This window comes from Trachymyrmex cornetzi, unplaced genomic scaffold (assembly GCF_001594075.2).
Source record: "Trachymyrmex cornetzi isolate Tcor2-1 unplaced genomic scaffold, Tcor1.1 scaffold225, whole genome shotgun sequence".
In the NCBI taxonomy this organism is placed as follows: domain Eukaryota; kingdom Metazoa; phylum Arthropoda; class Insecta; order Hymenoptera; family Formicidae; genus Trachymyrmex; species Trachymyrmex cornetzi.
Window position 1 is genome coordinate 419,067 of NW_017296901.1, and position 23,893 is coordinate 442,959.

The window sequence follows — 23,893 nt, forward strand, 5'->3', positions numbered from 1 at the left end:
AATGTTTTTTTTAGATTTATCTTTCCTGTCTAAAATCTAGAGTATAAATATAAGTAAGCTTCGGCATCAACGTTTTTTTTGTTGACTTTAATCCGACATTTCAACTGGAATATGGTCGGCATCGATGTTTGCATATACTGACAACGATATCGTCAGTTTAAGAAATAAATGCGCATAAAATCCAAGCAATCCTGATATCGTGATGAACTTTGAACGTAAAATTGACCATGATTTTATAATCTCGATATAAATAGCGTATATCGACAAAAACCGGAAATTATTCAAGTATTTGCATGTAGGATAATAGTATCAATTAACAAAACCAAAAGATGGGAATGTTCCTCCGGAAAAAATGTGACGTATTATACAAGAGCGACGTACGTGTAAATTGAACTGTCTCCCACCCTCGGCTTTTCGCTCATCTCACGGAAATATTATTGAAGCGGAGTATCTTTCAATCTTGTTGTTGCTTTCGTTTACAGTGCGGATGTCGATTTACATATCTGTTCAATATCGTCGGACGTAGTCAACACAGCGGCAACCGGAGCAATTGCGACGCTCAATAGTATCTACGATACCTACGTCAAACACGAACATCGGACCGTCACTCTGATCGATCACATCAGATTCCGGGACGATGGTAAGTTTGCGTAATCGGAGTTACAGTACAGCCACATCCTCGCGTTTCGCAGATCTCCCGGACGGATTTCCGCGTCAAGCTGTCTAGTTTGGTGTACTGCGAGAATGCAACGAGAAATATTCACGGCGAATTATTCATCTACTACAAAAACCGTGAAAATATCGATATTCGTCTATTCATTCGTTATAGTTGGACTGGAATTCGAAATAGCGCTCGAGGGTTCAGGCTATGATAAAAGGATCGTACGACACTGTTACATAAGCGAGCTAGCGTCGTGAGTGGGCATCGTTTGCAACAGTCATTGAGATAACGAACCCTTTGTGGTCGGAGTCATTTTACAGCATCGTAGGGAAAAGCCACGGCTGCCACAGCCGTACAGCTGTTGCACTGGTTTCGCACGCGATAAAGGGCGCAACAAGAAAACTGCGAAAAAAAAAACAAAGATTGAGAGCAATGTGGAAATTAATATACCATTAAGTATGATAAATATCTTTAAATTGTTATAAATGGATTCTTTTTAAATATATTAAAACAAACTATTATTTATTAATTAAGCTTCCAAATAAATTTAATTTTTAATTTAATTCTGCATATAACGTTGGAAATATTAAATTAATATAAAATTAATTGTTATGAAAAATATTGAATAATTTAAATAAAATTAAAAACTCGCTTTTTAGCAGACCAGACATTTCATTTATATTTTTTACGTGACTAACGTTCAATTTTCCATCATATTTACTGCATTTTCTGAAATTGTCGGATGTTTGATCAAATCAGAATTACGGTGCATCCGACAACAGTTACTAAAGATATCTCGTCTCGGGGTCAAGCAATCAATATAATATAATAGTAATGGTTGGCCCCTATACCAACAAAATAATAACGCACGTACATTGTACGTGCTACTCCTAACAATGCCTTTGAACAAACGGCAAATAATAGTGATTGAGCAATCCTATTTCACCAACACATCAAATTCAGATTCATGATATAAGTGATAATAAAGATAGGTAACGTAAAAGAAAAAATTATAATGTAATTATACGTATAATAAAAACTTTATCAGTATGCTTGAAAAAAATTAGAATACCGTAAAATAGTTATTAATAATAGAATACCTACAAAATATCTTTGTCTTTTTAAAAGATAATTTCTTTAGAGTAAAGTATTTATTTTAGTGCAAGTACATGCTATATATGTTTCCCTAAATGTTTAATTACAAAATTGAAAATGTGACATCAACTAAGAGGTAGCGTATGAATTTATTTAAAATATATCTGTCTAAAAAGTTCTGAGATCAATTTTTTCATGAACATACAAGTAATGTAATTTTTCCGACAACTATTACATCAATTTTAATATACCAATATAAGACTATTTATACTTACTGATTTTTTTTATAGCACTGGAAGTAGAATATTTCAAGAATCGGCCGTGAAAGTTCAGGTCAGATTTTTTCTTCGTAAAAATTTTTGTAATAGAACAGCAGGTTGTTATCGAATTTTATTTCAAATTTCAAAGCTGGGAATTGGCCAACCTCAAATTCGCATTTTGAAACAAAGTTTCAAAATCCATACTTGGGTTGATCTCAGGGGAAACAATACCGATCGAAGTGAAGTCGGCAAAATCTAAAATAAATACGATGTTGATCGTTTTGTTTGACACAAATGGCTTTGACTTTCGAAATAAAAAATTCAAATAAAGGGAACGCGTTTTGATGATATTTTGGACATCTGGCGAATTGACTTTGAAATAACTTTCAATGTGACTAGCGCATTGAAAGCTATTTCAAAAGATGACTAAGAGCTTTAAGAGAGATGGTACTAAGAGCTTTCAACGGTTGAAATACGTTCTAAGAAATGCATTGAAATCGGGTGAAACTATGTTAAAAATTTCTATTAATAAAATTTATTTTCATTTCTTAATTTTTCCTGAATCTATCTCGGAACTATTTAAACAGACCGTGTAAAATAAATTGAAATTTAATATACATCCATTTCGTTACTGTTAGAAAGTTATGTAAATTATATTATACTATTCAAGCAAATTATAAGACAGAGATGTTTGAGTAAAACACGTGGCACATAATAGTGGCAAAGATCCTTCTCAAGATTCCGTAGAAGTTTCTTGCTGATAGCCTGCCAAGTGAGGACCGCGGATTGCTAGACGATGCTCGGGTCTCCATATATTTTGGAAATACCAGGAACGTGACTTGAGATACTACGAAGATATTTTGGCGTCTAGATTAAAGTTTATCAAGTTTAACCAACTAAAGGATTTAATAACTATTGTGTGACCAAACAATTGATGCAATACAGCATGAAGTGTTTTGTTGTAGAAAAAGGATATAAGAATGGCCTAATAATACGTGATGTATTTAAACAAACAAGGAAACTAAATGTAATTAAACTAAGAATATGATACAGATATAAATTAAAAAAAAAACATTTTATACTACAATAGATAATATATACTTACTCTTTTACTTCAAAAGTGACGCAACTAAAAAAACGTGATTTTCAAGTTATTATCATGAATGCGTTAAGTAAACATTACCCTATCAATTATTAAAAGTAAACTACCTTATCTTCATAAAAAATTGTCAAAATTATCGCAACTCTCAAAAAGAGTAGTTTTTTAAAGATTATGAAGTAAAAATGACATTTGATTATATTCAAAATAAATTTTTTTGTCAATATTATTAGTCAATAATATTCTGCCAAATTGAAAAACAATTTTAATTTTTTCACTTTCGTGGAAAATTTAATTTTTTATGTTACTTTTGAAGAAAAAAGTGATATTATTTTTAAAAAATTAATCCGGATTAATCCTCTCGTAATCTGATAATATGTATTATAGATCACATAATTTTATAATAATTGTGCAATAATTACGGAAATCGTTGATTCATAAATAAATTGATGTTTTATTTATCTAGATGCATCATTTATGAATTAAATCATTATTCATGATCTTCAATTCATATATCATTGCATTAATGGTTAATTAAAAATGTCAATATCCAGTTTTATGTTGCAATGAAATATCTCAAAACCTGAATACTCATGCAAATTATCGGAAATAACACGCAACATTACAAATATGAAAGTTAAAGACTGCAAGAAGAATTTTCCAATTAAATTGCTTACTATTACTAATTACAATAGAAAAATTTTGCAGATCTAGTTGAGCTTTATAGACATGTAGTTATAATGTAGTATAATATTTCATATTTCAGTCAATATACATATATATTAGAATTATCATTTATTGATAATTAAAATTGTTGACAAAAAAAATGCACATCAAATAATATACATAGTAGAAAATATTGTTATTATTAAGGATGAGAATTTCTTTAATTTCAATCTTATCAATATTGAGATAATTACATGACGTAATTTACATAGGAGGCCTGTACTATAGTCACTTATCCAAATGCAATCACAGTTGCAATCATCATTATGTAGTGACAAACTAGTCCCATTGCCAGACTCAATTACAATTTCTTGCTTGTTACATCGAGTTTAGAACGGAACGACGAGAAGACCGACGAGTTTAGAAACGTCTCAATGTACGTCTAGATATGTAATATATGATTGCAGAGAAACATAATATAAAAATTATTATAAGTGCTAACATATAAATTCTATCTTTCGCAATAATTACATTAAAAAATTGTCTCATGTATATATATATATTATATATATACACATACCTATCCATAATTTTATTTTAACATTAATGGGAAGGAAATTCAATTCATGGATGCTGCTATATTTTTAGAATATTTCTGAACAAAATTTATAATTGTTTTCCATCATCAAAACTTACAGGAAAACAAATAGTCTACGCGAAAAAAATGTATTACTTAAACGATATGTTAGTTCAGAATGTCATTGATATTTTTAGGGATTAATATATTTGTTATGTTATTACGTTTCATCTGATCCAAATATCATTTGGTCTAGTTTTACGACTTTGTATGGCGGTATTTATTCTATATGCACGTTTACGCTTCACAGTCTGAGAGATTTGGTCGAGAACCACCGTAATCACCGATCGCTATTTTAGTACACGCGTAGAAGACTCGATAACTCACAAGCGAGGCTCGTCGACCCTGACTCAAATTCAAACAAGAGCCAGCTGCCGCCCATTGCCTAATTCAACGCATCTCGAAGTCCCAGATTAAAAGGAAAATCGGCAAACCTCTACGAATTCAATTATAAAGTTCATAAATAATTACCTGTATAGGCTGTGTGTCGACTTATTTGATACAATTTTATTTTTATTTATTTCTGAATCAGAGCATGTTAAATAATTTAACGTATTAACGTATTAAATATTTTTTTAATATACTAAAAATTATTGAAGTCTTCTATAAATTCACATTTAAACATAACCCATAGTCAATCATAACCCATAAAAAATTCCCATAAATAAAAATATATATATATCCAAAATTTAGCACTATTTAGAATAACTAACTATGTAATTTGTAATTAAATTTATTAAATTGTGCAGTATAAATAATATTTATACCGTACAATTTAATTAGAAATTCAATTATTCTAAATTTTTTTCTGGATATAGATAAATCGATTTAATTGGTTTAATTTAAAAAAAATAATGCATCTGAATCTTTTGAAGCCTGCACGAATGAGTACCTCGAAACGGAGAGACATTTTTCGTCTGAACGACTAGGAGCAGCTTCTCCGGTCGTTCGTAGATACATCGATTCGTTATCGAGATATTGCTTTCGTGCAGCCACCGACAAGAAGAGTGGTTGGATTCACGAAGATTTATGATTTCACCGAACATTCGCCAATTTTTTTTCTTTCTCGACTTTCTACCTACGATCGTCTCGCGTAGTCACGTTTGAATGTGCATACAAGCACAAAATGAGAATCGTTTGTTGTACATTATTTTCCTTGATGTAAAGAATAACGATGCATGATAAAGAAATATTCTAATTTAAGCTTTTTCGTTTTATTGGTTATTTTATTAAATATAGTAGACAGAGATAAATGTGGAATATAAAAAGCAAAGGATTAATTCTCAATTTCTCTGATATTATCATTATATTGAAAACATTATTGACAGTTAACAAATTTGATATAGCATCTATTGTAAATTCCTTAAAGTACAAAATGCAGTGATTCATTAATGAAGTTTTAGCGAACCACATCTATCACTAAGAATGACTACTCCGATTAAAGTGAAAATCGTGATCGTTGGAATAAAGGAGTCCATTCTGCGTTTCTTCCGCTTTGCAGCTTCGACTCTTTTGTGGGCCAGTCAGAGAAAATTTACTATCTTCTCGCGGTATCCTTAGCCAACGAACCGAACCACCGGGATGTATCAATCACTCGAGGCCTCTCCTACTCCTTCAGAAAGTTCAGTCATGTTCATGCTATGAAGTTGCATTAAACTTGTACATATGAAACAGGGTTCCTGAAGAAACGTATAGTACTTCTGAAGTTCACGATATATACATATATATATATATAATAAATATGAACGAAAATAGTCATGTTCGCCATTATACACTGAGAGAAATGATTTTGTTATAGGAACAAATCAAGGGAAAGCAAATGTGATATTTGTTAAAAAAACGATCGATTTGTTACGATTGCAAATTAATTCGTCAATGTAACAAATAATCAATAGTATCGCTAGCAAATAAGAGGCTCATATATATATAAAAGTCGTAGACGGTTGCAGGGTCTCAAATCGTAAGAAATTGACTAATCCTAGTCAAGTATTCTCCCTATATTTGACTGTGCTTGATTTCCTACGACTTAAGACTCCACGAATATGTAAACGAGCTAAAATCTATCCAAAAGATAGGTTAGATTCTACATAATTTGTTTCTGTTACTAATAATTGGTTGGTATAGCAGACTAGCAGCAATCACAACAACATGATTTGCTATATATTTACCGATCACCGGTTAAAGATACTGGTGGCTTGCTAAATTAACAAAATCTTTTCTCTCAGTGTACGACAATAACAGCAGCATTTTTATAAAACGTACTAAAATTCATCTATTGAGGAGATTATTCTAAATAATATTTCATTTACGTATTTGTACGATTTATGTTCTTGTTAATGTATATTTAATGGATTAAATAAAATTTATGCAAAAATGTCGTATGTATGTAAAGAATATGTAACGTATTCGTTGGAGCATCTCGAACATCATTTCTCTGAAATAAACAGTTCCAATATAATTGAATTTACAATATTGAAGTTTATTGTATGCTTCTCAATCCAATTTATGAAAATTACGCATTTTCTTTTGTTGTGCTTCGAAATAAAGTCATACATTGAATATTGCATTTACAAATTCTCATTTACAAATTCGATTTTATATGGGAATTATTCATAAAACAGTTGTGTTATAAATATTTTTATTGAGAATTTAAAGCTTATATTTCACATATTACATTTATCATAAATTAATGGACGAATATATCTGTAAATTTTGATTTATCAAATATATAAAGAAAAATAGATTACCGGTGAACGATAAAAAAATTAGAATTTTATCAATACCGTTATTTTAGAATTTTATTAGTATCGCAATAATATTATTGTAAGAAATAAGAAGCTTATAAGTGAGGATGTATATAATAAAATTCTGTAAAGGATACGGGTGGTGATATTATAGTATTCATATATGGATAATAATCTGATCGAGCCATTATATGATCCACGTTCGAGAGATAAGTCGTATCTAACGTTCTTTACTTAACTGGGATTTCGCTTGAAAGGAAACGATGTTTGTTCAAAACATTTGCCCCGGGATACCAGAGAATCGTGGATCAAAGGTTTTCCTCGCGTCCGGAAAGAGTCCGCCATTCCAACACGCTCGCCTTTTTTCCTCGTATTATCAACGAACGGTGCGCAGCAGTAAAGTGAAATCTGGCTAACGTGTTCTTGCCGCGAGCAATCTTGTAAAAGTTCTCTCGAAGCTCGCTTGAAAATCGATTTCTCAGAGAGATACGATATGTAGGAAATCGATTATTGGTCACTGAACCACCGCTACCAAAATGATTGCACCCTCAATATTCCGGTCAACGACGCGAGACTCGCGGTTTAACGCGCAAGCTACGATTATCTGATAAATTATTTATCTTCGATTAATTCGAATATTGTAGCCTCTCTACCACCAATCACAGACTTTTAACTCAAAAATAAGATACAAAGAATATGCATTACTGTTTTGCTTTTTTTCATACACTTACAATTATATATACAAATATTCATTATATTATTACATAATTATTCATTGTAATTAAATTATTTAAGACTCCTGTGTTCACTCATCACTACTATCTCAGATTACAATGTCAGAAGCGAGAAAATAACGCAATAAAAATTCTTGTAAAATATATAATATTAATACAATATTAATAATAATAATAATACAAAAACATGTTTCAATTAAGACACAATCGATAGAACCAACTTATAAAGTATATTAAAAACCCTTTTTTTGTTTCGTTAATTGATAAATAACCATATATCCGGAAATGAATTATGCATAACGAAAAACGAAAACTCTATTTACAGCTATGACAAAATGTCAAACTAATAATATGAACATATATAATTTAAAACAAGAAAAGATATTTTTCAATATATATTATAAGTTTCTTCTATCAATTGTAAATGTTGTTTTATTAAAAAGTATTTCCACTTAAATATAATTCGCAAGAATTTTTATTGTGTTTTCTTGCTTCTATCATCACACTCTAAAGTAATAGATTTTGCTCAAGTAGTTAGTGAACAGAAGCTTTAAGATTTTAATTCAACGTTTGTATTTTTTTTATTATTATGTCCGTTTCTATCAATGTAGCTTAATTTTAATCTCATTTCAACTAACACTTCATCTCTTTTTATAGTTCTAACTGTAAGAATTAAAAATAAATGAATAGTAAGTTCAACTAAGATTAAAGTTAATTTACATTGAAATGGGCGTTATTCATGCAAACTAAAAGGTCAAGTTTTTATTCAGTTCTACTTTAAATTCAAACAGAGCGGTCAACTTCCAAGACAATAAATTGTATTTTTTTAAATCCTATTGCTTTCACTATAACAGAGCTGACTTACCTTCCAAAACTCGTACACAGTTGGTCGAATTCGGATATGACTCAGGATAATTCGGACTATAAAATTCCCTCTTTATCGGGTCTCCAATCTGAAACTTCTCACAGAGATCCGGGACGTGTCTCATGTGGCGTCGCGGTATGGCGAAGTTTTTCGTATACGTCGTCATCGACGTCGTATTTTCCAAGTTTCCGCGTACGAGCGTCTCAAATGATAGTTGTGTCTCGGGCGTTGGCATTATCTGCATACAATGTAAAATTTCATTGGAATTTACGTGCAAGGGTCATTACGTGCGATACGGTATTTATAACTTATCCAATAATATATTTTTAAAAATTATGAGACAGATGAAGATGTCTGCATGAACAACTTTAACATGAGTAAGCATTTCGTAGCCTTTGTTACTGCGTGAGTGTCGCGTTAATTTGAGCTACGTAAGATTGAAAATTTATATGATGAATTATAAGCCTCTAATTGGAGATATCAAGCCGTTAATTAAATGGAAGCTCAATTCCGCAATTTGGGCAACTGGCATTGCAACAGTGCTAAATTATAGTTACCGAGCGCATTACGATATTGGAAACGGCGCTGAGTAATTACGACTATTATGTCGTGAGAGATATCGATATCAATGAGAGGTATCGTAGAGGAATCCATACTATTGTTTTGTTGATTGATATCTTGCTTACTGTTTTGTTCAAGAAAGATTTTATAAATATTTCTCTAGTCTTGACAGATATTTATAAAAAAAATAGTACAGATGTATGTACTTATGTAAACTTTTAATTCTATTTCATTAGTGAAATAATTTAAATAATGCGTCCCAATTATTATGATTCCAATTCCATTTTCAGAATTTAACAAATCGGATTCTAAAATAAAAAAAGTGAGAATATACGAGGAAATTTAATTACTGGTCCTGAGACATTATTCTGAACATTCAGAACATCTGTAGCCATAATCGTGACTAAATTTCCAAATAATCGCTACTATAGCTACGAGATTTGGTATGAATTACGTCATAGGAGCTTCTAGAAGTCGGCGACGTTCTGACGAGGTGATAGCCAATCGACGTCGATTCCGAGGACGATGACTCGATGGAAATCCGATTGGACGGATCCGTCTGGTTCGTTTCGCTGCTCCTGGAGGAGATGGACGGGTTATGGCTTGTGATCCTTGCGTCCTTGGTGTCATTGCTCCCCAGCGACTCCATCCTCCTCCCGTCCTCGTCTTCTTCGGACCTCTCGACCACAGTTCCTAGGAAACTCAGATCCGATCGAGTTCCAGGGCTTGATCTCTCTACGCTCCAAGAGCTAGTTTCTGGGAGCTTGCCATTCGAGGGTCTAGTCTCTCTCGCGGCGTGCTCCAAACTCGAAGATGGCCAGGATCGTGGCAACGAGGATCGACTAGTTTTTCGAGCGCTGTACGTGCTCCACCGCGGATCTTCAGTCTCTCCCGTGGATGCTCCAGTAACTGAAACAGTAATAATACTGAATAATTAAGCAGCGTACAATTAATTTCGGCAGAAACTTATTTAAAATATTTGCCTGTGATAGTTAAATAAAACTTTCGATTTAATTGCTATGTTATAATTTTAACACTTGAGTACAGAATAATAGCGGATGAGTTACTAAAGTTACAAAGACAGCAAATCAAAACAATACTATGATATCTCTTGCATCGTTAATAAAAGCTTTTAATAAGTTTGTAACTTAAAAGTATAACAAATTTGTGCGCAATAAGTTCTTTGCAGTATTTTAATATGTTCATTAATATTATTATTAAATTGACGATCAATTTAATTTACTATTTCAACTTCAGTTTATGATAGCGACAATATTTTGCGCGCAGTTTATATAACTAAAAAGTATATATTTAAAATTTACATATAAATATTATTAGTACTAAGATCTATCGGTCGTATTTGGTTCAAAGCGGAATATGTCATCTAGCAAAATAAGTATAATAAAAAAAATAGTACAGATATACGCTTATACAAACTTTTAATTCTATTTGTCAGTGGATAATTTATATAATGCTTCCCGATTATTGCGACTCCAGTTCTATAATTCGAAATAATTTAGCAAAATAGCTATCTAAAAATAACTTATAGTGAATAAATTCACTAGTTAGATTTTTAACTTTGTAAAGCTCCCCGTTAAGGTACTACGCGCGAAAGTAAATTAAAAAAATTAAAGTAGTTAATATATATATCTCAAATCGATTAGATATAAAGAAATAAAACCAAAAACAAATGAAAGAAAAGTTTGAAATAAGTATATTTTTATCAGACGTCTATGTAATTACTAGTGCAAAAAAATAACTTTATTAAAGTAAATTTTTTATACAAAATTTTCGAGTGACTATTTTTTAAAAATTTGAAAATTAAGTTTATTTTTCATTGTTTATACGGTGCAAAAATCAATTTGGTGGAACATATTAAAAAAGAAATAAAAAAGATAATTTAGTCTATATTAGTAATCTTTCTAATCAAATAAAATGTTAAATAAATAAAATGTATCATATATTTGTATAAAAATAAGTTTAACATTAGATATTATTTAACTTTCATCATTGTCATCATTTATAATAATATTTTAGCATCATTGTTTAGCCAACATAATATCTACAATCCAATGTTAATTAATAGCAGCATTCAAATATGGTAAAAAAGAGAAAAAGACATGTTTTTCTCGAGGATAATCGATTTCCATTTTAACGCGATTGAATGGAGTAACGATATATAGGTATATATGAGTAGCACACCGAAAGGCGGACAACTAAATTGGGAGTTTGAATTTCTCTGAAAATGAACGTGATATTAACAATTCTCGTATGCGCCTTTTAACTTTCCGTCATTCTCTTTTTTAATTTTCAACGACCGGTAACTAACGATAAAATTGAACGTCGCTCACCCGCATGAAATTATAAATAATTTGATTTGTAATAAAGTGATCCACTTTGATTTAACGAGGAATCAGTGCTGGTCTTTATGTTTCTGTTACAAAAACGTTTGCATCTATTTCAAATAAGAGTTATTGCTATTGTTAGATCATTGCAAAAATATTTACAATAGTATAGTAATAATTTACTTTAAATTCTTAAAAGAATAATTAAATATCTTGATAATTATATATATATATATTGTATATATATACATATATAATCACATATTTTATCTCAAATAATTTCTTGAAAACAAAAGCTCATATCAATGCTAACAAAAATGACATTATTATCTGATTTTATCTGCTTCAATAGTAACAATTTACATTGTATTCTTTAAAAAATAATGAAATATCTTGATAATTAATTACGTATTTTATCCCCCGAAGCTGAAATCAATGCTAACAAAAATTATTATCTGATTTTACTGCAGTATTCGTTATGCTTTTAATATGAATAATAGACTTAATATAAATGCGAAATGAGATTCAGACAGGCACCTTTTTGCTAAATATACAATAAGGATATAAATTGAATTAATTCACGCAATAGAGGAGTAATACTTTACAGAAGAGAAATACTATTTCGTGCATACCATCTCTTTGTCGAACGCATATTGCATCTTGGAAAGCAAGACGGCTGTCTATATATGATACTGCATTTTGTGCAACATTCAGACAAGAGTATCTCAATATAATACTTTAAAGTGTTCTTTTTTTCCTTTTATGAGACCGATACAACGTGCCTTTTCTCCTCAGGCTAAAACTTGATAACCTCATGCCACTATACCATCCATTGCATCTCAGTAGCTAAGCTCTTCTATTTTACTGGAGAAAGCTCTCGTCGTGTCTAGCATTATGAGGGACTTGCTCACAAATTTTTAAGTCGATGTCCTACAGAAGGTTTTCCTTTTATCATGCGATTCCAGAGTGTGACAAGCTAAGTTTCTGGCCGGAGTGCTTTTATCTTGTACTTCAGTCTTGATATCTACTTTTAAAAGATATACCGGATGGTATTTCTTGATACCAAATATAGCAAAATTAGAATAATTTATAGATAAATTTAAGTAAAATTTAATTGCTGTACTTTTATGAAACTGACCTTTTACTAAGTAATAATTCTGCGATAAAATTTTCAAATTTATTGCTTTTTTTACTAAAATAACACTAACTTCCAAAGAATATGTATCTACTTTTTAATAAGTAAAATTATTATATAAAATCATGTAATAATACACAAGATTAATAGAAAAAAGAGTATAGGGTATATAATCTTCCATTAAATATTTCAATTACTTTTGCAAATTTATTCTTCTTGAATACACCCAATACTTATTAAATCAGAGTTTCTGCACCGATTACTTTCTCACGATTGCCTTGTGATTCATAAACAACAGGCTTTAGGCATTCCGACATTATCGGTTTCTAGACTCAGGATAAAGGCTGAACGATTTCTTACTGAGATCCGAGTAACTGAGCACGAATAAGATCAAAATTTATTCGCTCCATTTACCGCTCATTTCTTAAAGACAGAATCAGAACGTAAAATAGCTATCTTCACACTGAGAATAATATTTAATTTTTGTGACTCATAATTGCATAGTAAAATAACAATATTTAAAAATTTTATTTTATATTACTTAATTATTGTTTTAGTTATTATTACTACAACGTAACGTAAGTAATAATAATTATATTTTTAGTTCTGTTAAAAAATATGTAATTAAAACTGAAAATAACTACAAATCATATTTAAATTATGGTAATTACACTTTTTTCTCGCAATACAGTTATTGTTATTATCTCAAAGTAGAGCTTACAATAAAGCGTAGAATTGGTAGCTTTATTTTATCCTTAACACTTCCACAAGATCAAACCTTTTTAATTTTTGAATTCATCAATTATGAACAAATTTTATAAAGTAAAATTTGATAATTTTAAAACAATCGTGACTCAATGTAATCAAATAATGGTTTTGATTAATCTAAAATTAGATAGATTATTGGATTTAATATTGCTATGTAATATGTTAAATCGTCATTATTAATATGATTAAATCGTCATTTTCAATAGAGATCTATAAAACAGAGATTTGGCTTTTTTTACTTTACTATTGTTTATATGTACTTTATTACCATTTATATGTACTTATGTACCGTAGTTGCTAATAAATTTCTTATTGAATCGATAAACTGATAATAGTGATAATGCATCTCGTTTTTTATTTGTAGTGTACTTTTATCGTGCATTATGTGAAATTTTAACAAACCATTGCCGAAGTTACATCGCTGAATTTCGAGAATTTCCTGCGACGCCATGTTTCAGAGGCGTCGGGTTTCTAAAAGCAGGAACGACGGTGGAAATCTACATCTACCTGCAGCGAGTAAATCAGATCCTCGCCTACTAGGTGTCTCGTTCTCTCACCCACTCGGCTATCTGGCCTCCCGTTTCTCGGCAAACAATTTTGTAGCTTCTTGTTTCTCTACCCTTGCACTATCTTTCTCGCGTTAGTTCCTCTTCGTCTTGCGTACGAGAATATTGCAGCACACCCGTGATAATCCCTTTTTCACTCAAGACATTCATCGCGCTGTTTACATCATCACTTTTTCTTCAAAGAACCCATGTTGCCCCTCTCATCTAGAAAATGGCCGCATTGTGCGCATCTCGCGCGAAACGAGCGATACTTTTGTGCTCATCATCACCGGCAACATAGTATTAATAATGACATAATATAAACTAAAGAGATAGAATTAATAGTAAAATTTATTTTTTTCTATTACTTATTAATGTTGCCGATTTCGTACGTATATATTACTTATATATTATTTATATGATTTCTATTTATTGTACATTATTTTATTAAACATAATATTTTATCATAATATATGTATATTATTTTATTATATATGATAGCTCCTTTTGAATAGTTACAGCATTCATAAAATTAAATTATCATTATAAAAATTTAAAAAATGACTTCATTCATGCTACTTATTTAATGCTTTAATTTCATGCAAAACCTAACAATAAGATATTTTGTATTTTTTAAGGTAAAGCTGTGTGTGTGTTCGAGTAGTATTCAAAGCAAGTTCTCTGTATTGATTATATATTTCATAATATGTAACATCTCAAGTGGTCCTTTCAAAATAACTATAAATTAATTTGTAATATACAAATTTATTCGTGAGAATTAAAAAAAAATTTGTGTAATCTGGACGAATTTGATGAGCAAAAGAAAATTTAATAAAATGTAGCAAAGCGATTTTAAACAATAAAAGCAATTTTAAACGAGCGTTGAATATCAACGGATGTAAAAATTGCGCAATTAAATATTGATTAAATAATAAATAAAACCAGCAACCACAGCTCATACGAATATTTGTTTGAAAAATCACAATTTTATTGTTCTATGATATCGAATTTGCAGAATTAATAATACCATTAAACAAATATTGATATATTACCCTTATGAAAAAATACACCCAATCCAACTAGGCGTTAGTGATTCGAAATGATATTTAAATTGAGTGTGAACTCCCAAATAAACCTCCAATTTAAAGGTTAACACCCAACTTGAGTGTTATTTCGTACCTTCATTGTTTAATTGTGTGAGTGTATATTTTTATGAGGATTGTTCTCCGAAATATTCTGAAAAAAATTAAAAATAATGTATCTGTGTGTCCGCGCGCGCGTGAGCGTACGTGTGTGCGTCTGCGTATGCACGCTCTCTTTTCTCTATTACATAAAGTTGTGATTGCTTTTAACTTCAATTCCTATATGAGTATATAACATAAAACAGAATTTTTTTTGGTTGCGATTGTGAAAAGCAAAATATTTGGCACGAGAAAGCAGATGTCAGATTATAAAAACGAAGAGTTCTTACGTCTAGAATAACTTATATTTGAAGTACTTCAATGGATATACAAATCTCGACAACCGATAATATCCGACGTTTTTTCAAATAAATTGAGAAGAGTAAAAAATGTTATTTTTTACACAATAAATACAATTTTAATCTAAAAAATGGAAATGATTAGTAATTATTAATGACAGCTCAGTAATACGTTTAAAGATATCTTGAAGTTGTCTTATGTGAGAGAGAGAGACAATTTTATACATTCTACTCATTAGGTAACTAAAACAAATTGCAAAATGGTAGAGGAATTTTCGATTTAGTTTTTTTATCAGGAATAGCGTTATATGATTAGTAGGTGCCTTTTAAGATGCACCTTGTATATACATTGCATCGCACAAGTCTAAATATTTCTAAATATTTAAATAGCCTAAATATTTCTGTTTAGAGGAGACATAAAGCCAAAATATTGTTGCACACGTGGCGTGCGACGTTTTCAAGTAAGTATGTAATATTTTAGCCTATCAACATCTCTCCCCGAGAACATATATGTTATATATTTACAGCGCGCGTTCAGGTACATTGCCGAATACCATTACTCGTATAACCCCCATAGCTCCATATACTCGGAATAGAAACCCCACGAAGAATTCCATTTTCCCCGTTCTCAGTCACGGATTCCCTTGGATATTGTTTTCACAAAAACGAAAGAAACGACCGCACATCCATGTTTATATCATGGAATCGAAAACACGATAACGGAAGAACATCTTCACATTTATGGTCAAAAGGCAGAATCTTGTAGAGCAACTTCCATTTCAAAAATAAAAAAACTGTGAAATATATCTCGTTTTTATGAAATCGTAGTGTACGTATGCGCAATAACTGAAACTCCTACAATTGAAAAATCGTGAAGAGAAAATGACAGAAGAAATAAATAAAAATTTAGAATAAAGTTTAAAATAAAGATTAATATTTCTTGGAGAGACTTTCTTAGATCTTTGTTTTTTAATCTTGCTAGAACTTTATATGCCACTATCATGAAGTACATGGCTTTATCTCGCGAAGGTTACTCGTAATTTTGCTATATCATCGATAATTTTTCGTGATAATATCTAACTAGTATTTCTCGCGCGCGTTTATTAAATCGATTTTCTATTAAAGGGAACATCCTTCATCCCGAAGGGGATCGTTCACATAAAATTGTACTCACATGGTCCGTAGCTCATCGAGCTTGTCGACCCGTATTTCTGTCTCACGTTTACCGTAAAACGATCAGATCACTCAATGCGGGCCCTTTGTCCCATAATAAAGTTAACGTTTGTTTGTTATTGACTTGAAAAGTCGATATTTGCACGTTGCATTGATTTTACAGTTTACTTTTCTTTGTGACAGATACTTTGTATGGCAATTCTTTTATAAAAATCCTCCTTTTTTTTTAAAAAACCTCTTTTTGAAAAACTTCTTATCCTCTTCATAAGATATTAAATGACTCAATAATTCTTCTTTCATTATATATTCTTCTTTAATTACTGCTTGCCCTAATTTTATTCTTCGCTATCTTCTTGCGAAAAATTGGAAAATTTAAGTTCAATAACACTCAAAAAGTGATCTTGCAGTTATAACGAAAATTATCTAAGTACGAAAAATAGTTAAAATAGATCAATTTCTAGCAAGTATTGCGATATTGGATATGTATTGCATCTAACTGTATAGATGACAGAGATAGAATTTAGATTTGTGCTATAAATTCTATGCGTATGATACATAATTTTTTATCAGATACAAAAAACAGCTATAATTCTAGCTGGAGTAGCAAAATATTTTTTTGCGTGAATGAAATTAATGAATAAAGTTAATGAATGAACTGATGATTGGCACTAGCCAGAAATTATTTCCACAATTTTGTGGAAATAAGCTTACTAAAAATAGAAATTACTAAAGACACATTCTAATGTTAATACTGTTTCCTCTATATTTATTATGCGACTCTCTTCTCTCTCTCTCTCTCTCTCCGTCTCTCTGGAAGATAGTTACAATACTTGAAAAGACAGCATACCACACTATTCCTTTTACTTTTTACCAAGTAGCAAAAAGCATTTCACCGAGAATGAGCCATCAAAGAGATCCATTAGTAACAAAAAACGTAAAAGGAGAACGATATGACGGCGTAAACGAATACATTGTTAAACCATTAAAAATCAGTGTTCATTAAATCAATGTTAAATAGAAACATATTATAACATAGTATGTGCTGGAGGATGTTACGAAACGTAAATAAAAAGAAGCTGAGAAATATTTTAATCGGCATCTAACTATCCAAATGAGTTCTCGTTATGCATTTAATTTAACACGCAATAAATTATTGAATTAATCACTATTTTATGTAAACGTTTTCATAAATTCTTGATGAATAGCAAAGTTTTTGATTTATGGTCACCACTTTTTACATTTTACCATTTGTTGGCATAAACGCAGCGTATACGAGTCAGATTTATTGTCATCCTTTCTCCTTCTCCTCTTTATCGTGAAGTTCTAACGACTCTCACCGATACAAAACACATTTCGCTAACAGTGATTCACGTTGCAATCGCCTTTAAGATCTTGGCAGAACAGCTACAGCTATGGTCATTTTATGCTTCAATCTCATTGCTTCTGTTGGCAAAGTTCGAGAGCAATGTTGTCGTATTTCTACACGAGCTTATATATACGCATTTATGGTATCACAGAATAACAATTACAAAATATTACACACATTGCTCTCTACTCAAAATGCCGTTTTTAGATTAATTATTTCAATTTGTAAAGGATCTTCAAAATTAAAATGATTTATAACTCTTACTTCAAGAAAATTGAAAAATATTTTACATTCTGTCGTAAACTTAACCCCTTATGGAACGGCGACGCCGTTTAAAATCATCCCCTTTTATTTTATAAATTGCTCGCTCAATTTTTACGAAACATGACCGCTCTATTGGAATCCTAGATTAAGGATAAAAAATTCAAAATAGTAGATTCAATATAACGGACAGAATTTTAAAGAAATAACTTGATTATCATAAAGTTCGATTTTAGAATTTTTAATTGAGAAGTATATAAGTACAATGAGTGCAAAAAGTATTCGTACAGAGAAAATAGTTTTTAAAGACTTTATTTTTAAAAAGTAAACGTTATTCAGCGAGAGACAATTCATGCTTTGATATTTTCTATATTCAAACTTAGAGATACCAATAAGAATCTCCTAAAATAGTTTCACACAATAATTAAATTATTTTTTAGAATTATAAAACTAGAGTCGAATTCAATGGCCTCGAAAATCTTCAAAAAGCAAACTTTTCCATAAATTACTTTGTTAAAAAGCTCTGATCTTCAAAGGATTAATCGTCAGTAGAGATTAGACACACATGCGGGTGCAATAATAATAATGCAAAATGTCATAATATATCTATGTATATATGTATTTTCCTAAAAAAATATTTATATCAGGCTTATATATTCAAATTATTGAAATTAACTTAGTTTTATTTTACAACCCCACTATGATCGATCAATACTTCAGCGACTGACCGGCTTCCGCGAAGTTACGAAAAGTAATATCAACCAAAATTTATATGGTGCCATGTAATAAGAATAACGTCGGTTCTTCAGAACAGCGATATTTCCTTGCGGGCGATATTTTCTTCCGCGATATTTTCCTTGGACATCGAATAAAATTCCTCGTCCAATCTCAATTCCCCGAGGCTCGTTTCTTCTATCAACGCAATGCACCGCTAGCGCACTGACCAAGTCGGTCAGTCTTTCTGATCGGTTCACGAACCGGTCTGTCTCTAAATCACTTACTGAATAAATCTTTCCTGAGTTCACGGCCAGTACGCGGCATGTTGAAAGCACGACAACGAATGGTGTGAATTTATGACTAGGTGATACACATTCTGCTATCTAGTCTTCAACAAGAGATTCATCCATGCACCGCATACTTTTTACGATTTTTTCCGCGTCTAAAATAAGCTTTAACATAACTTACAAGTCTGATTTTAACGAAAATTTCAACTAATATATTTATAGTATATTATTTTTATACGGAATGAATAATTTTACTAAAATACCTATCTAAAAATTTTACTCTGAAAGTTTAGATCTAAAAATTTAAATCTGAAAATAATTTTATTGGACCATTAAAATAATTATGTAGGAATCTCAAGCACGATGAATGCTGCAAAAAGTTTTGACATTCTAACAATTAGTTTGAGAGTTCTACGTAATTATTTTGATGGTCCAATAAAATTATTTTCAGATCTGTATATAATTAAATTTAGATACAGCAAACCATCCTTCCCGTGTAATATTTTGTTTTATATATTTTATTAAGATATGTCTTTTTAGTTTAGGAGAATGTGAACATCATCATTCCATTATTTGTTTCCTATGGCATGAAAAATAATTTAAAAATTGAACTGAAATCGCTGCATACGTATTTTCGTCGCAATAATGATTGAACGTCTATTCTCAGTAAACTTAGTGAAGCCCGAAAAACCGTTAATAATAAGTATGACATATTTACGTTGCTTACAAAGCTCGAAATGTGGCGAAAATACGCTTAGTATCCGATAAAATTTCGATTATCAAATTTATTGAATTATACGTTACTGCGCGATTGAAAGTAATAAAAAATAAATAATTATGAATAACAAACATTTTCTCGCAAAAAATACATCCTTAACAGAAACAAACTATTGGAGCAATATTTGTATCAATAACCATCATTTTTCTTCGTTATTTTTTATTTGCATTCACCACACTGAATTTGCTCTTTTTTTTATTACAAAATACGATTTTGTGATTTCTACATTGTGCGCCAAAATGTGGAATTATAAAAGGAATAAGATAAAAAAGTAGTTACCGAGATAATGTACGTATAACTGAAACAAAAATTTATTACACGAATATTTTTGGAATTTCAGGATATGCAGAAAAATGTCCATTAGAGATACAGTTTATAGCTGCCATTATTTTGAAACGTTGGTCAGTTGCAAAACATTGTAATCCACAGTTATTTTCTCATGTAATCGTACGATTGTGAGGCAACCGTTGAATGTGTTTAATACCGAGCAAAATAGCATGCAGGGCAAATTTACAGGAACCAAAATACGTTCCCATTTCAAGCTTCATGCAGCTACATCCTCTATTTTTCTCGTTTATAAAGGACGATGGCGCACGAGAATTCGGGAACATCGGAAATCAACATGCAGAACCAGCAAGTGGGAGGACATTTCCGTTAAGACTGCGGGCTCAGAGCCAGTATCCGCCGTAAGCTAGCAACCTTCGATCTTTTTTCGGAGTGCATTGTTCGAGCATCCGAGTCTCATTGTTAGTGTTTTTCACGGTACTAGAACGATCTCTTTCGCAAAAAATGTCTGTTGTTACGTGTGAAGATTGAATTAAATCTTTTGTAGAAGATCGTAATATTGCGATAAAAATATAATTAATATTTAACTCTCTGTTTTTAAATCCCTGTTTTCTCACTATTTATTTGAAATACAAAATATACCAAACAAATGTGACCATTTTAAACAATTTTCATTTAACGTTTTTTCACTACAAAATATAATATTGAAAATGTTTTTTTTAATTAGACATAATATCTTTTCAATAAATATTTTCTTGCATATACATATATTCGATAAACAAACATATTGAACACGCATGATACGTAATACATAAAATATTAAATCTCTGTGTGAAATTAAAAAAAACATCCTAACTTCAAAATTTCAATAATTTCATCAATTTTTACGACTTCAAAATTTCAAAACTTTTATGACGTGTTTTGTAAAAAGTTCTAACGATTAAATGCAATAAAAGAAAATAATTTTAATTAGAATGCCTTCTCGTTTTCCCTCTTAAAAAATTAATCATGATATATTTTCTAGAAAGAGCGAAAAAAGTTATAATATTTTGTTACTCTCTTGTAGCGCTATCCAGAGCAATTTTCTCTAAAGAAAATCCTAAAAAAAATTTTTGTCTATAAGAATTAAAAAAATATTAGTTAAAATGTAACTTTTTGAATTTATGCCAAAATTCGTTTTAACATAACCATACATTTAAATTGGTTTTAACATAACCACATTTTTATTAAAATTAAAACTATATATTATTATATTATTATAATAAGAATTCTTATTTTCCGTTGAAAATCTTCTTAATTTCATATAGAGAAATATGTTTGGTAAACTTAGCTAGTATTTTTTTTAATATTAATGGAAAAATCAGAGTATTTTATACGTTATTTCTCATGTTTGTTGGAAATTTTTACATTCTAGGAAGTAGTTATGTAAATAATCAGGAATTACAAAATCTTATTCCTCTGTCGTCAATTCACTTTCTTCAACCACAACTTTGAATATGACGATATAAGGAATAATCGAATATTGAATTTATAATTAATCTTTTTATGAACAAGAGACGAAATATTTCTCTTGCCCTCCACCTCGCATAATATCTTTTTTTCGTTTATAAACATACGGGACGCACCATTTGTTTCGAAGTTAATAGATACCGATCGATAATTTTAGTTCCAGTCTCAATCTCGTTTGCGAGAAATATAAATTGTCTGCCGTTCCCTTTCTTCCGCACGAGCGCCGAAGCATTTCAGGAATCTGTTAGGGAAGAATTATGGCCGCTTTACTACAGCGCGGTGAACGCGCGTTGACGGCCACTCAGCTGAAGATAAAAACATCCAGAAAACATCATGAAAAACGAGCACATCACTTCCGAATATTTTTACAAATCTATCCTTAGCTTTGCAAACTACAAGGCATGTTGCTTTAATTTCTTTTTCTAGAGTGAGTGACTTTCGTATGCTTCAAGGACCATGTACGATAGATGTACTATCAAATATCGTGCAATAACTTACTACAAGAATTTACATTTTCATCTCAAATTCACTCAATTTATTTTATAATTAAATAATAAATATTTTAACATGATAAATATTTATTTGGTTAAAAAAAAATTATTTTTATAAAAGAATTTGCTATAAAAGTATAAAATTTTGACTTAAAAAATGTGTAATAGGATTTTAATAGTTACAGTAGTAACTATTATAGTAGCAACACACATACACACAATAATAATTACAATTGTTAAACATATTATGTATTATAAATACATAAATAAATAAATCAAAATGAATTAATTAAATATATAAATATTTAAATGTAACCATCTAATTAATTACATACCCTTTCAATAAATTTAAAACGCAAATATACATAAATATTATTATTGATAAATATTGACTACAATTTAAAGCAGTGAAATATGCAAAAATATTTCTCCAAATAGAGATTATTCTTTTATAAAAAAATAAAACAACGAACAACGTAATTCATATATTGCACAACACATAGATTAATTTCAATGAGTGAATTACGCGTGTATAACAACTTGTCAGTTGCCGCAAACTTTTTTCAAGAAAGAAATGGATGGAGAGACTGTACACAAGGGAGAAAGAAACTTTTCAAGTGGCCGAAAGTTCTTCTCACACGACAAAGTGTAAATGCGGCAAAATCCTCGCACCATCGGGACGGAACATATAACACGAATATGTGAGTTTACCACTCTCTCCGAGTCTACGAAATTTAAACTTACAGAAAAGAAAGATTCGCACAATTCACATCGCATTTTATGTTGTATCGTAGATGTCGTAGCTTTCAATCGAGTTTTCGCAGTTAACATTGCATTTATTTTCTTTTATTTCTCTCCTCTTTGATACACACATACGTTTTATTACCATCCAATTCCATCATGACTTCCAAAACCACAGTTTCTCCCATACAGAAACAGATAAAAGTTCTACATTATTTGCTCAGCTCATAGGATTTTTAAACGTTTTGCCTTCTCTTCAGTTTGTAATACATTTCAACAAGACAATTATTATATTTTCTAGAATCATTCTTTAAAATAGTTTTATTATAAACAATGTGACAGAAATCACGTATAATTACGTGGAAAAAAATTATTTTATAACTTAATGAATCAGATATTTAATTTAAAAAATGGAAAAAAAATTCTTTTGGATATTACGATTATTTTATACGTAAGTTATAATCTCTTTAATAAATTTTAAATGTTGCAATAATACTCGAGTTTATTCACTGTATTGTATTAAAATATGATTATTTTCGAATTTTTTTGTTACACTAAAAAAATATACTGGATTTTATTAAATATTTGTTTGAACAGTACTATTTATTTGAATAGAACGAAATATTTACAAAATATAAACATGTATTTATTTAAATATAATTTTGCATTTTAAATAAATATTTATTTACT

At 30.2% G+C, this 23,893-nt stretch overlaps 1 protein-coding gene across 2 annotated transcripts in view; it reads right to left on the reverse strand.

Annotated features, from left to right (window-relative positions):
* Neto (Neuropilin and tolloid-like) overlaps nt 1–23,893 on the reverse strand; it is a 131,648-nt gene that overhangs the window by 45,889 nt on the left and 61,866 nt on the right. For both annotated transcript variants that reach the window (XM_018506536.1, XM_018506535.1), the window contains exons 3-4: nt 9,777–10,231; nt 8,762–8,999 (exon numbers count right to left, since the gene is read on the reverse strand). In XM_018506536.1, the coding sequence (XP_018362038.1) occupies nt 8,762–8,999; nt 9,777–10,231 (693 nt within the window). The remainder of the gene's footprint in view (nt 1–8,761; nt 9,000–9,776; nt 10,232–23,893) is intronic.